The sequence below is a fragment of the Esox lucius genome, chromosome 8 (genome assembly GCF_011004845.1).
Source record: "Esox lucius isolate fEsoLuc1 chromosome 8, fEsoLuc1.pri, whole genome shotgun sequence".
Taxonomy (NCBI): Eukaryota; Metazoa; Chordata; class Actinopteri; order Esociformes; family Esocidae; genus Esox; species Esox lucius.
In genome coordinates, this window is record NC_047576.1 from 5,539,376 (window position 1) to 5,557,201 (window position 17,826).

At 43.2% G+C, this 17,826-nt stretch overlaps 1 protein-coding gene across 1 annotated transcript in view; it reads right to left on the bottom strand.

Annotated features, from left to right (window-relative positions):
- The window catches only part of crocc2 (ciliary rootlet coiled-coil, rootletin family member 2), a 56,184-nt gene extending 38,859 nt beyond the window's left edge, over nt 1–17,325 (bottom strand). The window contains exons 1-3 of the mRNA XM_020048839.3: nt 16,994–17,325; nt 16,172–16,382; nt 13,858–13,967 (exon numbers count right to left, since the gene is read on the bottom strand). Of these exons, the coding sequence (XP_019904398.3) occupies nt 13,858–13,967; nt 16,172–16,382; nt 16,994–17,056 (384 nt within the window). The 5' untranslated portion in view covers nt 17,057–17,325. The remainder of the gene's footprint in view (nt 1–13,857; nt 13,968–16,171; nt 16,383–16,993) is intronic.
- Between the last annotated feature and the right edge of the window lie 501 nt (nt 17,326–17,826).

Genomic DNA, 17,826 nt, shown 5'->3' on the forward strand with positions numbered 1-17,826 from the left:
CCTGTCCCTGCTAACACAAAACACATGGCCTACAAAACCATGAAACACACCGCTACATTACATTACTTCTGCCTGCGCGAACAAGGGGGACGACGGAGAAGGGGGGAGGGACAATGAGAGAGAATGAGAAACAGATAGACAGATAGAGACAAAGAGAGAGAGAGAGAGATCAACACATTTAGCAAAGGCTCTTATCCAGAGCGACTTACAGTTAGTATTACCAAAGCAACCACGCAAACTCCCTACAATAATTCCAGCATCCCCAAGGCCCCTCTACCCCCAACCTCCCTCTCTCCTTTCCTCCACTCTCTCCCCCGCCCTTCTCTTGCTCCTCTCCTCCCTTCTCTCTCCTCCCTCTCTTTCTCCCTCCCTACAACCCTCCTTTCCTCCTACCCCTTTCTCCAGTACCTCATCTTTTCTCAGTGTGTTTAATATGTCCACCAGGCTCCAGAGCAAGACAATAGTATCACTGTTCGAACCAGAGTTCCTTCACCACTAGTATTAACTCTGTTCAACAGAGCCAGCTCCTTCACTAGTATTAACTCTGTTCAACAGAGCCAGCTCCTTCACTAGTATTAACTCTGTTTAACAGAGCCAGGTCTTTCACTAGTATTAACTCTGTTCAACAGAGCCAGCTCCTTCACTAGTATTAACTCTGTTCAACAGAGCCAGGTCTTTCACTAGTATTAACTCTGTTCAACAGAGCCAGCTCCTTCACTAGTATTAACTCTGTTCAACAGAGCCAGCTCCTTCACTAGTATTAACTCTGTTCAACAGAGCCAGCTCCTTCACCACTAGTATTAACTCTGTTCAACAGAGCCAGCTCCTTCACCACTAGTATTAACTCTGTTCAACAGAGCCAGCTCCTTCACCACTAGTATTAACTCTGTTCAACAGAGCCAGCTCCTTCACTAGTATTAACTCTGTTCAACAGAGCCAGCTCCTTCACTAGTATTAACTCTGTTTAACAGAGCCAGGTCTTTCACTAGTATTAACTCTGTTCAACAGAGCCAGCTCCTTCACTAGTATTAACTCTGTTCAACAGAGCCAGCTCCTTCACTAGTATTAACTCTGTTCAACAGAGCCAGCTCCTTCACTAGTATTAACTCTGTTCAACAGAGCCAGCTCCTTCACTAGTATTAACTCTGTTCAACAGAGCCAGCTCCTTCACCACTAGTATTAACTCTGTTCAACAGAGCCAGCTCCTTCACCACTAGTATTAACTCTGTTCAACAGAGCCAGCTCCTTCACCACTAGTATTAACTCTGTTCAACAGAGCCAGCTCCTTCACTAGTATTAACTCTGTTCAACAGAGCCAGCTCCTTCACCACTAGTATTAACTCTGTTCAACAGAGCCAGCTCCTTCACTAGTATTAACTCTGTTCAACAGAGCCAGCTCCTTCACTAGTATTAACTCTGTTCAACAGAGCCAGCTGCTTCACCACTAGTATTAACTCTGTTCAACAGAGCCAGCTCTTTCACTAGTATTAACTCTGTTCAACAGAGCCAGCTCCTTCACTAGAATTAACTCTGTTCAACAGAGCCAGCTCCTTCACTAGTATTAACTCTGTTCAACAGAACCAGGTCTTTCACTAGTATTAACCCTGTTCAACAGAGCCAGCTCCTTCACTAGTATTAACTCTGTTCAACAGAACCAGGTCTTTCACTAGTATTAACTCTGTTCAACAGAGCCAGCTCCTTCACCACTAGTATTAACTCTGTTCAACAGAGCCAGCTCCTTCACTAGTATTAACTCTGTTCAACACAGCCAATTCCTTCACCACTAGTATTAACTCTGTTCAACAGAGCCAGCTCCTTCACTAGAATTAACTCTGTTCAACAGAGCCATCTCCTTCACTAGTATTAACTCTGTTAAACAGAACCAGGTCTTTCACTAGTATTAACCCTGTTCAACAGAGCTAGCTCCTTCACTAGTAGTAACTATGTTCAACAGAGCCAGCTCCTCAATCAATAAATCACATTTATTTATAAATCCCTTTTTACATCAGCAGTTGTCACAAAGTGCTTTTACAAAACACCCAGCCTCCTTTACTTGTATTAACATTGTTCAACTGAGCAAGCTTCTTCACCGCTATTATTAACACTGTTTAACTGAAGCAGCTTCTTCATCACAATTATTAAAGGTGAACTCCAGTCGCATGATCAACCCACTGATAGTGCCAAGCCCCTTCAAAAACACATTGTTCTAAAAAAGCAATCACCCATGGTGTAAAAGTGACCTCACTTTGTCTCTGACAGATCACCACCAAACCCAATCCCAGTCAAAATGAGGTGCAGGTGTGCAGCAGGTTTGGGAAGGGGGACGACCTGCTCTCTGTGTTTTAATAGGCTAGAACTCCTATTTTGTCTTCCAAACCAATGATTGGTTTGCGAGGTGGTACTTTTTAACTGAAAAGAGATGATCATTTGACGGAGTGCACCTTTTACACTACAAAAGCCCTGTACAAAAGATACACTGAGGTGACCAGTGTGGTAAATCACTGTTGAAAATGACTGTGGTAAATCACTGAGGTAAATCACTGAGGTAAATCATGTGTTACAGTTTTTCACAAGCAGTAACACACTGAACCATAAACACAAGACCAGTTTGCTAAATTCCAGAAGGAAGACTATTTACCCATAAGCACTGTTCACCTGTTTTCACACATATCTCTGTTTAATTCACACTTTTTCACAGAACTGTACACACAACTGTCTTTGTAAATCATTTTCACCATGTTGTCACATAGAAACTGCAGGTCAGCCAAGGAAAATTACATCAACTTGAGAATTGCAGGCTGTCGCTATTGTGAACACAGGGGTCAATATCTTTTTTTAAACATTCAGAGAAATATAGTTAAGAAGAAGAATTCAGTGGCATTTCAAAGACAATGGCAAGGTATTCAAATGTCAGAAAATACAGCCTGACATGTAGATGAACATCTTTGGCCCAGGTCAGATACAGGATGCTGAGGAAGAATAATTTGCTGGTGTAAAACACTGTGTTAGATCATTGAGGTAAAACGCTTTGTTAAATCATGTAGGCAAAACCTCTGTGATAAATAGGTGAGGTAAAACATTGGTATTAACACACGGTAGTCAGACTGTCAGAAAATATAACCTAAAAAGTAGGTGAACATCTCTGGCCCGTGTCAAATACTAGACGGTGAGGAATAAATTGCTGAAGTAAAGTACTATGTTAGATCAGTGAGGTAAAACACTGTTAAATCGCTGAGATAAAACATTTTGTTAAATCACTGAGGTACTCTGTTAAATCACTGAGGTTAAACACTGTTAAATCGCTGAGGTAAAACATTGTGTTAAATCACTGAGGTACTTTGTAAAATCACTGAGGTAAAATGCTGTTACATCAGTGAGGTAAAATAAGGTGTTAAATTGCTGAAGTAAATCCCTGGATTAGATCAGTGAGGTAAAACACTGTGTTAAATTGCTGAGGTATAACACTGTGTGAAATCGCTTGGGTAAAACGCTTAGTTAAATTGGAATGAAAAGTTAACTCTGGTGTTCTACAAAGCCCTTACTGTGAGATTCATGAAATAAGATAGAAATCCTGGAATCCTCCAACAAGGATTTATGGAACACCAGGGAATCTTGGGAAAGTTACCAGAATTGTGCAACTGCTGCAGCTACCACACATGACATCATGTTGCTTTTCAACGACAAGGAACCCATGACAGCCTGAATAAACTCTGCATGTTGGACACAGATGATTGAGTATTCCCCAGGAAAAACCATCCCTGCCTGCACCTCACCCCATGGTGAAGGATAACCTCTACAATGCTTTAGTGTGAAGATACGCAAAAACTGCTTCCATATAAAACCCCAGGCTCACTTGTAGGCAAAGTCACAGTGACGTTAGTTAAAACAGCTGACGTTCGGAAACAGCCATGGGGTCTAACAGTCCCGCATGCGCTGAAGTCAAATCAAAAGGCGTCTTTTGGGTCCAATTAGGACAGTTTCATCTGCTTAAGGCTTTGGCTACCATTTAGACGTGAAACTGAACCCTGGTCGGTTGGCCTGCTTCGCAAGCGTTCCTGTAGGTCTTCCCATGTTAGGTTAGGGTTATGTTGAGTTTGCTACAATATAAACTAGCTTAGCACATCTATCTTGTCTCTTAAAATCGAATCTTTAGCTATCGAGTATGTGCATTGCAGATTGTAACCACTGCGTTCTCTGCTGTAGTCTTGATAATATCATCTATTATTATTTATTTATATTTATTTGCCCAGAGCTGGCCGACCCAGTTCCTGGAGATCGAAATTAACCAGATTCAGGGCATTTCTAAAGTAACCAAATTCTTTTAATTAACACTCAGAATCAGGTTTGTCAAATTAGGGATGGAGAGAAGACCAACAAGACAATACATCTCCAGGAGTAGCGATGGGCAGACCTGGTGTACCTGGATCCAGTCAAATCAATGACACGGTGTGCCATTTGGGAGACAACATAGCTGCGATCGACGGCCACATACCATGTTCATGCCAAAATATTTTCGACGATTATGTTCTTTCTGCTGTGTCATCGGTCCAGCTTGTGTTTCAAATGGGAGTGGCTCTACTTTTTATACTCTTTATAAAAATGTGTTTTTCATCAAGGCCCTTTTGCATGTTTTGATGTATATGATTTGTGTCACTCCTTATATTGTCTCATTTGATAAATATTTCAAACTACATCAGTGGCCTACCGTGCTTTGATTCCGATGCCAACAGGCAACAATAGAGGTCTTTGAGGCCTCTCTGAACTCAAACATTAATTTCATGTGGCAGATTTAAAATCAAGTCATATTACACCATATGAAGTAAGTTATTGTTATAGTAGTCGGTCCTTTGATAAAATACTTTAACAATATGTTAGCCAGAAGAGGATGTCCCACATGATCCAAATGAAAGGAAAGGCTTGACTGTTTTCTTGCAGAGAGACGTCATAAAGCTCGGGCACACGTACGACGCAAGAACAATTAACACATCGTCCCGATTAGCAATTGCTTCATTCACACGGACTACTTCTCAACTTAATTCACGCTTCTCTGAAGATGTAAACAGTCCTGCGAAGCGCCACAGAGAAGAGCCTTTTGAGTAACCATCGCTTGCAGGGGGGAGCTTTCGGCACATCTCTCAATTCTTAACAACGCGCCGTGTGTATTCTGTTTATGGTGGTTGAAAAATGTCCATGGGGGGGTGAGTTGAGTTGGCGATCGTAGGTAAGATGAGCGCCAAGCAGTTGCAATGTCTAAAATCTCCGGAGTGCGCCATGGCCTTAAGGCTGTGTTTGCTTAGGCAGCCCAATTCTTATAGTTTTTTTTTCACTTCTTTGTCTATTGACCAATCAGATCAGATCTGAAAATATCTGCCTCACATATGAAGAATGTAATTCGCGTCCGGCATTGTAATGCACATTTACAGATGCCATATCGCACAAGGGAAGAAAGCTCATTTCTATGCGTCTACGTGCCAAACCCTCCATGATTTAGTGTTGGTCAAAGTGTAAACCTCTCTCACTCACAGAAAGAGAGGTAGAACAACAGTATATGCTAGGTCAGAAGGTTATACACCCTTCCCACTCGCTGAAGTGCTTTAATACAGCTAATATACAAATTCAAGAGTGTTTTCTTTTGATCACAATCAGAACCACCTTTTTTTTGCTAAGTGCATTTACACATTTCCAGACTTTTACTTGGTCTACATGGTGAGAAGTTGAACACAATTTGCTCTGAAAGACAGGTGTCGATTTCTTTTGTTTTATCCTAGAAATATAATATAACTACATTTGTATCATTTGTTGCAAGACATAGTAACACATGGTTTAGGTTTTTAAGTCGTAGTTTCCTGCAAATGTCTTTTCCACTCATTACAAACCACGTAATAATTTACATTTCCTGTGCCTGCAGGATTATTTAGCGGATTTGGCAAACTGGCTCCCATTAAGGTCCCACATCTGCATGGAGACTACGAAGGCCAAAGGACCTCATTCTACATGGAATCTGCATGGAATCTACATGGAATCTGCATGGAGACTACAAAGGCCAAAGGACCTCATTCTGCATGGAATCTGCATGGAAAATACAAAGGCCAAAGGACCTCATTCTGCATGGAATCTGCATGGAGACTACAAAGGCCAAAGGACCTCATTCTGCATGGAATCTGCATGGAGACTACAAAGGCTAAAGGACCTCGTTCTAAAAACGGACTCAACAGCGAGGCTGCCACCCCACTTTCCCCAGTGATTCGCAATTATGTGATCATACTATCAAACCCCTTTTTAATATGCAGGCCCTGAGTTGCCCTGAATTGCACAATATGTTACAAATAACCCAGGCTTTTTCCATTGGACAGCTTTCTCCCTCCTCCGGATGGTCGTATCCTTAGCCGGTAGGTCCGATACTTTACGTTTCCCCCGGAGGGATGGAAAGACGTTTGGTTTGAGCTGGTGGCGGCCTAACAGGCCCTTTCTGTGGCCCTGGGTGTATGTGGCTCAGACTCCTGGGGTCAGCTCCCCCGAAAAGACTGTCGACGTGAGGAACTCGTACCCCAGGGGGAGACTTATGAGCCGCTACAGGCATCTTTACCCGTCCAAGGAGCTGTGGTTGCTCTTGGGAACCAGTTCCGGGAGCCTGTGTGCTCTCAGACACAGAACGATCGCTAGGGTGGATGGGACAGCCATACCAGGCCATTTCATTCAGGTTGATCCAGGGAGTATTCCCATCAGAGCCTGCGGTTGCAGTGTAATTTGTCCCTTTCAGAGCTCCTAGAGTGGGGCTGGTCCTTCCTCACTGCTAAGGTTACTTCGCTGTTATTCAGCATGATGGGAGGAGCATCTCAAGAAGTTGGCACTTCCTGGTCATGTGACTAGCAGAATTTGCTCTGAGCGTCTCCGATGCTTCTTGGAGTCAGTGGATTTTCAAACGGTTTGCTCCTGGCCCTGGCTCGGGGGGACTTCACACTGGAGGCCTCAGTGGTGTACCCCCCCCCCGGTGTGGGATTTGACTGGTGTTTCCAGGATAACCTTGACCCCAGCACACCTCTTTCGTTGTTTTGGGTCTGGTGGAACTGATACTTTTGGGACGGCAGGGCATCCTAGTGGTGAACGGGGCCAGTAAACAAAAGGTTGCTTGTTCTAATCCAAGGGCCAGCAAGGTGAAAGATATTTTGTTCTGACCTTGAGCAAGGCAGGTAACACAAATTGTTCCCAGATTGTTGCCAAAAAGAATTGAATGCATTCATAGTCACACTTATCCCAGGGGAAATATTTTTTTGTGCCAATGCTAAAGAGCCTTGAGTTGTCATAATAGTTCTCTCTTTGTAGCAACATTTCGATTTGTACCAGTCAAGCGAGCTGTAGCTGAGACAAATATTTTTTTTGGCATACACTCAAACATTGACACTATGTCATCTATACCTCTTTTTCAATCTCTGATTGTTTTCTTTCATGAATCACACTTTTCCAATGCCCACATGTCTTCTTGGTTAATACAGTACTGTCTCTGTGGTTAATACAGTACTGTCTGTGTGGTTAATACAGTACTGTCTCTGTGGTTAATACAGTACTGTCTCTGTGGTTAATACAGTACTGTCTCTGTGGTTAATACAGTACTGTCTCTGTGGTTAATACAGTACTGTCTATGTGGTTAATACAGTACTGTCTCTGTGGTTAATACAGTACTGTCTGTGTGGTTAATACAGTACTGTCTCTATGGTTAATACAGTACTGTCTGTGTGGTTAATACAGTACTGTCTCTGTGGTTAATAAAGTACGGTCTGTGTGGTTAATACAGTACTGTCTCTATGGTTAATACAGTACTGTCTCTGTGGTTAATACAGTACTGTCTCTATGGTTAATACAGTACTGTCTCTATGGTTAATACAGTACTGTCTCTGTGGTTAATACAGTACTGTCTCTGTGGTTAATACAGTACTGTCTCTATGGTTAATACAGTACTGTCTCTGTGGTTAATACAGTACTGTCTCTGTGGTTAATACAGTACTGTCTCTGTGGTTAATACAGTACTGTCTCTATGGTTAATACAGTACTGTCTATGTGGTTAATACAGTACTGTCTCCGTGGTTAATACAGTACTGTCTCTGTGGTTAATACAGTACTGTCTCTATGGTTAATACAGTACTGTCTCTGTGGTTAATACAGTACTGTCTCTGTGGTTAATACAGTACTGTCTCTGTGGTTAATACAGTACTGTCTCTGTGGTTAATACAGTACTGTCTCTGTGGTTAATACAGTACTGTCTATGTGGTTAATACAGTACTGTCTCTGTGGTTAATACAGTACTGTCTCTGTGGTTAATACAGTACTGTCTCTATGGTTAATACAGTACTGTCTCTATGGTTAATACAGTACTGTCTCTATGGTTAATACAGTACTGTCTCTGTGGTTAATACAGTACTGTCTCCATAATAGAGTTGGCTAGTACCCAGAAGCTTAATAATGGGACTTAATGGACACTATCTGTCAGATTCCTAAACACAGCTGGAGCGGATGTCCACCCCCCAGTACACACACACACACACACACACACACACACACACACACACACGAAAGCGCACACTCACAAACAAACACAAACCACCCACGGACACGATGCTCCCCCTCGGTAAACCCTTGAGTGCCATGGATGTGTGGAAGTGGAAGAGGCCCAGCTCATTGTGAAAGCCTTCATATTCACCATTACTGAGGGGGATTACACAAGAAATGACAACATTCAGAGCTGGGGGGTACCGGCATGTGTGTGTGTGTGTGGGGGGGGGGGCACAACCACATGAACACACGGCACACGTGTGCGTGTGTGTGCATGTCACAAACACGCACACACAGCACGAGAGAACATCACACCACAACAAAGCACTGCAAAGCGAAAAATAATACAAGATCAGATCTTTGAAGATAAAGATCAGTGTTAAGATAGATAAAGCCTCATTAACAGTCAGTGGGGTGGAAGGGAAGAAGGAAAAAGCAAGGGTTTGGGTTCAAGGAACGAAGGAAAAAAGGGTGGAAAGGGCGTATTGTGATGAATATCAAATGTTGAAATGGCTAAATGGAACCTATTCATTAAACACACTGAGCTGGGATGGATGAACGGGTGGTTTCACAGCATTATGTCTTGCTCCTCGGAGGCCCAGTTATTTTTACCATTTTGTGACAGCTGACAGAGTCACAGTCTGGCTGGAATCCACTGAAACTGCAGCACGGCTGAATGGTTTTACAGAGGGAGGGAGGGAGGGAGGGGCAGGAGAGAGGAGCACCCTGAAAGCACACCTCATCATATCCATCCTTGCTTGACAGAATTTTTAACACTAAAAACCGAAGAGGATTCAAGATCCTAGGAAAGCCCTACTGAGAGCGAGTCACGACTTACACTAACTTTAACCACACTAGTTTAGACGGCTAACTATTTTTGTTTTGTTTTGTACACGCAAAAACACACAACTGTACGATTGTACACGCAAAAAAACACAACAGACCTGAGAAATGATATCCCCTGTGAGCTTTTTCCAAAACTGCTCGCAGTGCAAAATATACGCATGCAGCACAAACACACACACACACATACACACACAGACCTATCCGGCCTGAGAAACAGAGACTGAGTGCTGGCAGAGCTCCAACATCAACACAGGGGTCAGAGTTCACAAAGACTTGTTCTCTGCTCCTCTGAGACGTTCTGCTAACTGTGTATGCGTGTGTATGCGTGTGTGTGTGGTTGCTATGTGTGACAGGGGTCATATGGGCTCAGGGGTCACCTCAGATGGTTTGCCTCCCAAATGTCACCCTATCCCCCATGTCCACCACTCTCTACCATGGCTGGGGCACTAAGCAGAGAAGGGAGCCGTGGGAAGTGAACCCCACCACCTCCTGTTGTCTTCTGAGACAGTAAGTGGAGGTTTTGGGGGCAGCTCTGAGGTTCTTCTCTTCAGTGGTCAAAACAACACTCCACTGCTAGTCAGAAGTAGCGCATTATAATTAGAATAAGGCAGAATTTGATGGCTACTTATATCAAGGTACCTCTTGTCCTCAGACAAACCACACAATTGTCTTATCCTCAGTTTTGGATGACTTGAGCAGGAAAAGAAAGCAACACGATTTGCAGTGCAGATCGACAGTCATTTGACAATGCCTTGTAAAGTGTTTAGTCCTGGTCAATTTACCAAAGCTATGGACCGGTTCATGTAGACCGCTGTAGCGTTAAAGGACTTGTTCACAGTGTTACAACTCAATTGGGCTGTCCTAAATAAATAAGTAAGTGGTAGATCATTCCTCACCCTAAAAGTAGTCTATTGATCAATACTTACCGTAATCCATGGTTCCATTTCCTTCACAAGCATGCGCCACGACTAGCTAAAAATATATGGAAGAAATGGAATGTGTATGGATGTTTTTCTCTAATATTTTGGGACATTCCATTTTACTCACAACCTTGTCTTGTCGCAGCAACACTGAAAAGGCTTTGATGTTGTATATTGCACTATGCTTCCTCCAGTATAGCAGGCCAAGCGATCAGGTTTTGTTTCACACCACTTACCAAAAACAAATTTCTTTGGAATCAGTGCCTTTAAGGTCACAGTCCTTTACGCAAAACCTAAATTTAGCTTGCAGGTGCCCAAACTATGTTGAGGAAACCCCGGCCAGAAGAGGTCTCCCCACCCAGAGCACTGCTGGCCAGTGTGTACCACTCCAGGTGTAAAATAGTTAACTAACCCTTTAAGAGCAAGCTAGCGCACCTTGTCATGAGATATCATAGTTTTTAACTTTCAATAAATTGGCACAAATTTTGAACAAAATATTTCCACTTAGCCATTACGGGGTACTGTGTGTAGACTGATGGCACAAAATACATATTTAATCAATAATAAATGAAGTCTCTCAAACAAAACGTGGTGAAAGGGAAGGGGTCTGAATACTTTCCGATGGCCAGTGAATTTTTTTTTATTACAACAGTCACTAATCATAGAAATGCATTAACACGAAACGTATGACACAAATAAGAGAGAAGAATAACATACAAAATTCCCAGAGACTTTCCGAACGGCTGCTTTGAATCAGCAGGATACCCAAAATGGGAGATAATATCCCCGTTTGTACACCAGTCAACGATTAGTCAAATTAACAATTTCGCTCCAAATGACACCCTAAGTCCTACAGAGTGCACTTCGGGAGTAGGACGTCTTTTTTAGGGACACACCCGCGGTCTGCCTGGAAGGCAGTTCAATCAGATGCAGTGGAGGACACTGTGTTTGACGTGAGTTTGAAGAGGGATGACACCTCCGGTATATCAGATGGTGCAGTGATATGTCATCCCTGCAGACATGCAGGCCTGCTGTCAGAGACAAGAATGTTAAGGCAAAGCCGGTGTCCCAAATCACTCCCTATTCTGGTGGATAGAAACAGTGCACACCTCAGCCAGGTCGTGTCCTAATATGAGCCAGTTTCACACAGCTGGATAATGATACTGAAACGAGAGGAAATCCAGATTGTTACGTGGATTACAATGAATGGATATTCACTTGGAGGAGCAGATCCATTTTACATTAGGGCAAACCACGGCTGAGATTTTAAAACTTCAGTGACCTTTTTTTAATTCCACACCACTATGCTTGCAATTCCCTCTACAGCAGGGTGAATAAAGATACGGCATCTGTAGGAAAAGGGGAGCCATTTTGAAGGCACCGTGGCTCCGTTTTCTCTGCGTGCTTCATACCACAGTCAGGTGGCAGATTTGCTCCAGGACATGGGTGTCGATGCAGCGTTGAAACACTGGCTACAGCCAGACGTCCTGATCCCCAGGGGAACCACCTGACCAGGGAGGCCCCGAACAGAAGGTAACAGGAGGACAAGAGGGAGCAGAGGAATGAGCGAGGAGAGGAATGATAGGGGAGAGGTTAGAGAGGGGGGGGTGGGGGGGGGGCATGAGAGAGAAATGAAAGACAAGAGGAAGAAGAGGGGAGAGGAAAGGTGAGGGCATCTGGCACTACGACGGACGGGCCACAGCATGGGCCAGCTGCTGAAGGTGAATTCACTTCTTGATTCTCGTGACTCCTCCCGACAAACACCTACAGCTGAACACATAAGCGTCCTCATTCCGCAGGACTGCAGTAACTGACAGGCTGATGCCAGGTCTCCGTTTGTCCATGAATGACTTCACATTTACTTTCCAGTGGCCCGGACATCTGACAGTCTGCTCTCTCCCTCTCTCTCTGCCTCCTGCTCTCCCTCTGCCTCAGTCTTTCTTTGTCTCAGTCCCTCTATCTTTCTCTCAGTTTCTCTGGCGTCTTTTCACACCTTCCGAAACATTTCCCGAATAAATAAATATTCTATTTATAAGCAAAACTAATGAAGTAGTATTTATAGCTGTAGGTTTTTAAAATATGTCCCCCCCAGTAAGCCAGGCAATGGGAGGTCATTAGAAAGAAGGCAGTGTTATCACAAACGACTGCTTTGTATGACACGGAAAATGTGCCATTTCTTCCCAGGCCTCCAGAGAAGAGGCCACTGACCTTCTAGTTTTCCCCCCAAACAGCAGCACCTAGGTCGGGTGGGGGGAGAGGAATGGATGGATGGAGGGGAGACGTCAGCCCCGGTCACAGAAAACACAGGGGGTCTAATGTTGGTTGGACAGACCACAAGGAAACCCTTCATGGATCTTACAAAGACACACACATGCCCACAAAGACGAGCTCACACACTCACACGCACACACACTTGATATGTACTAAGTGCACACACACACATAAACAAAATAACGACATAATGGATACCACTAACTCCACTAATTTGTACACAGTATTTTCTCTGCAAGGTTCAATTAAGACATAGAAATATATAAAACATGAAGATATATGCTGTTGTAAACAGTGCTTTGCCAAATGACCTGACATTCATCTACAAAAGTGTTTCTGGTCTCTTCAATGTTTTTTAATGCTCAGCTTTAGGTAGAAATGAACAGGTTAGCTTCTTAGAGTTTGTGAGACACAAGGAGCCGTGTTAACATGCCACTTCACTGCCCTGTTTGTTTATCAAACTCCAAATATTTTTCCCCTCTTGGAAACACAACTTACGGAGCATTCCAAATAACACCCTATTCCCTACATGGATTCTGGTCAAAACCAGGATGCCACTTCGGGAAAAGGGTGCCATTTAAGACCTAAACGTGATGTTTGCTGGAGGAGGACATTCTGTTTCATCTTGCCAATCTATCTCTACATCTGTCCCTCCATCACTCTCTCAGGGCTCCAGGTTGGCTTAGACCCTCTGGTGATCTCCTAAACACTACGAATGAATCTGCACTAATGGGATGCAAACCATCTCAGATCTTCACTACAGAAATAAAATAGCAGAGAAGTACGTTAACCAATCAGGTTAAGAAGCAGCTTTTGGTTTTGTCGAGTCTCACATGCTGAAGGAAATTTAGAGCCATGCCATGCAGGCATTGTCTGGCCACTGACATTCTTCATTGTGTAGGCCTAGCGCTTTAACAAACAGCCATAAATACTGAGTGACTGTGATTCTATTTCTGTAAGTTCTATCTTCTGTGTTAGACAGATGTTTTCAGTAAAATCACGTGGTGAGATTGAGTTCCTTTGCCAGTACCTGAATCCCACGGACCTTCCTTGTAGATAAGTCCTTCAGGTGTAGCTCGGACAAACACGCCCTTCGTTTTATTTAAGAAGTTCAGCTGTCACTTGGCATCTGGTTCTCAGCAAAATGTCAAGCATTATGTGGATTGACATGACTGTCATGCAGCCCTGTATCCTAGCCTGTCCGTTGAGTATATATGCTTTGATTCTTACCCATAAATTTGAACAGAAATTTAACAGGTGATTTGGTTCGTACCCTGTCTGTGAGCTGTGTCTGTTTGACCAGTAGCTGGTCCCGATCCATCCTTGTCTGGGAAAGCTGCTCCTTCAGGACCCTGTTCTCCTCAAGAACATAGGTGTCCCTATCTGAGGTAAAGAGCATGCATGTTTTGGTTTTAGGAATTGGGTTTATTTGCACATCTTGGTAAGCAGAAACATGAAATGTGTCATACAGTTTTTAAAAAAAAAGTCAAATATATGATCAGCCTATCTACAAGTGCTAAACACGACAAAATGCTATACCATCAGTCAATATCAGTCATGTCTGCATAGTAACGACAACAAGTTAGAGAGCTCTGGCCCAGATGGCTGCAGTCTGTAGAGTGGCTGATTACAAAAGTGTTCTCTTAAACTCCCAACATCATGTACAGTAACTTGAAAACGTTTTTGGAAATGTAATCTTCACTCCAACACCCTAGACAGATAAAGCTAACCTAATTTAACAAATGACACTGAGAGATTATACTATTTGATTATTCATTCATCAAAAGATCTACAGAAATGGCTGAACTAATTTCATGTGGACATTTCTTGTAACTGTCTATCAGTCCTTCACATGAACTGTGAATATTTTTTCCCACAGTTCTCTACAGTACAAAGTTAACTGTCATGTTCGAGGGATTTCGTGCACGCACGGCTTGCTTCAAGTTCCACCATGGCATTTCAATAGGATTGAAATCTGGGCTTTGACTTGGCTATTTCATAACAATCCAATCCTTCTTTTTTAGACATTCTGTTTTAGCTCCACTTGTGTGTTTTGGATCATTCTCTTTAAGAATTCTCTGATACCATGTGGAATTCATGCCATCATTCATTCCATGATGACAAGTTGGCCAGGCCCATGAGGCAGCAAAGCAGTCCAAAACCAAACCAACACCTCCATGCTTTATGGTTGGTATGAGGTTCTTCGGTTCAAAGGAAGTGTTTTCTTTTCACCAAAAATGTTTGGCAATGTAGCCAAATATCTCCACCTTGCAGTGATCTGTCCAGAGCACAATAGGTCTTGGCTGTGATGTTTTACCACACACCCATATGGTTAAGACCAAACCAGACCACGTTTCTAATCTTCATGGAAGCCTGAACCTTCCCAAGTTTCTTTCTAATGGTCTTCTAATCATTTGCACCTGTTATGCTGCACCTCATTAGTCTTTGCTATTTTATGTGATTTTTGATGGGGTGTACCAACTTTCAGTGAATGTGTTTGGAATTTGAGTCAGATATCCATGTGTCCAACAACTTTCCAGGGGGTGTACTAACGTTTTACATACACTACACCCCGGTAGTCAATTCTATTCTATTGCATCAAACTCTCGTCACGAGTGGATGTAGCAGGCCACAGGTGCAGAGGGGATTTAAATAAAAGGCTCTTCACGTCAAAGACTTGACACGACATAACACAACGACCGTAACATAAGACAATGATGGACAACAAACACTCGGGCAGGAAGAACTTAAATAGGGACTAAACAAGGGGATAACCGGGATCAGGGGAAACCAGTTACAATGACGACACTAAACTGAACATAGAAACAGGACTTAACATAGAACATAGAAACAGGACTTAACATAGAACATAGAAACAGGACTTAACATCGAACATAGAAACAGGACTTAACATAGAACATAGAAACAGGACTTAACATAGAACATAGAAACAGGACTTAACATAGAACATAGAAACAGGACTTAACATAGAACATAGAAACAGGACTTAACATAGAACATAGAAACAGGACTTAACATAGAACATAGAAACAGGACTTAACATAGAAACAGGACAGGCTGTGACTGGCCGTTACAACTGTGGCAGATGTTTACTTACCACCAACATATATAAATGCTTGCAATGACTGGATGTTGCTCTGGATGAGAGTCTCTACTAAACAAAATAGGTCCAATGTTTATGGCCAGTAGTTATTAGCTGGCCCGAGAAGGTGTTTCAAAATGGTCAGTATACTGTGGTTAAGGGTGGTCCGTACACACCCAACCAGAGGGCCAGATTACAGCCCTTACCTTCGAGGTCACTGATCTGTCCTTGTAGGCGAATTAGCCAGAATAATAGGCAACAGGACTTGCGCCACATCTTCTGACCCTGAACTTTATGGGATGTGAATTGCTCAGGAACTACTCTGCGTTCACGCGTGCTGAAGCACCTGTTTTTCCACTGTACTCACATGTCCCTTACATGTTCTCATTCGTTGTGTCTGGTGTCTGAGCATCATGTTCTCATTCATTACGTCTGCTGTCTGCGCATGGTGTTCACCTCACTGTGATCCCACAGAGGTACCTACCAGCAGGCTGCTCAGCCAGGTTTCTGGTGATGATCTGTCTGATCCGGGAGGAGACGGGTGACGCTGCAGAGCGGGCGGGGGCGGAGGGAGATGTGACAGGGGGCGTGGCCGGGGGTGTGACTGCAGAGTCCCGTCCATTTCCTCCCTGAGTCAGTGACGGGCTCCGCTCATCGACGCTGCCGCCAGACTGGCGCAGAGATGCCTCGAGCTTCTACCACCGCAACATGACGTCCCAGCGTTAACATAGCTGTGTGGATCTGTCTGGGTGTGTGTGTGTGCGTGCATGGGTGTGTGCGTGTGTGTGTGTGCTTGTGTGCATGCGCGCTTGTGTGTGCGTGTGAATACAGTGCGTTGATGTGACATGACACCATCACAAGAACCTGCTATAGTTACAGTGTGGTCAAAGGATCTGCAATAGTTCAATGCATAATTGTATATTCTGGTCCATTACAACGTATTCTCAGAAATCATAGGACTAAGGAAACAGCACTAGTGCATGCAGGGACATTTTTTATGTGGGGTGCAGCATGTTTGGCATAAGGCACATTCTTAAGAAAAACTGATATTTGTGGGACAACATTTCATCAGAATAAATAAGTGAGAAATTTTCTATTCCACCATCCCAGTGTCTAACACCTACAGGGATTAATTGGTATGTTAGTGAATGTAGCTAGGTGTTTTTTAATTGTACACAATTGTGCAATATAATTAGGAGTACCCATCACATCGAACAGAGATAATCTATTCTTAACAAGCCACAGCTTTCCTCTCTAAAAGCATCATAACTGGATGATTTGCAAATGAGGCAACTGATGCACAAACCTCAATCACAGCCTCCAGTCCAGGGGATGTACTATTTTCGTTTTCGTCTCCTTGAGAACTCATTGTCAAAATGGACAGAAGGTTTGCTTTGACACTGCCCCACAACAGACAATTAGGGAAAATGAAAAAAACACCAGTGGATAGGCCGGGTAAAAAACAATACTACGTATTGAAAACATTGATTTAAAAACAAAGAGAAAAGTTGCATGAACTAAAGTGCAAGTCCTTTATATTTCACGGTGCATGAGCATTCTCCGACGAATATCGACTCACTTTCGAGTCACCCAAAAACATCAACAGAAAGTTTTAGCTTGATGGCTACAACAGTGGGAAACCGCGAGACAAATCTGTACAGAAGTTGCCTGGGTAACCGGACGCTCTGAGCTGTTTCCATGGTAATGGAATGTTGGCTTGGCTGTTGCCATGGTGAGAGAGACGCTCTGCGTTCAGTGGTACAGAACAGGGTGGTTTTGCTGTCTTTGCGGGTAGAAATAAACTTTAAGCGGGGTATGTTAACTTTATTAGACTAATAATTATCTAATGAGCCTGGCTTATATCTTGCCTGGCTACCCAGACTCCTGGCTTGGGCTAAACACTGCGTAGCGCATCGGAATGGTTCAGTTTAAGCCGCCTGGAAAATGTATCCTTTTACAGCCGTTCCTTGTCCAGATCTTATACACATGTTGCTGACATTGATCGGCTTTTGTATCTATAATCGACACTTACCTGTCTAAATTTCAACCAGATGTCCTGGCAAGGCCATGTGTGGAAGTTATTTCAAAGATTCTTTAAGAAATATATTTGTATTTATTGTAAACTATTTTAATTTAGTA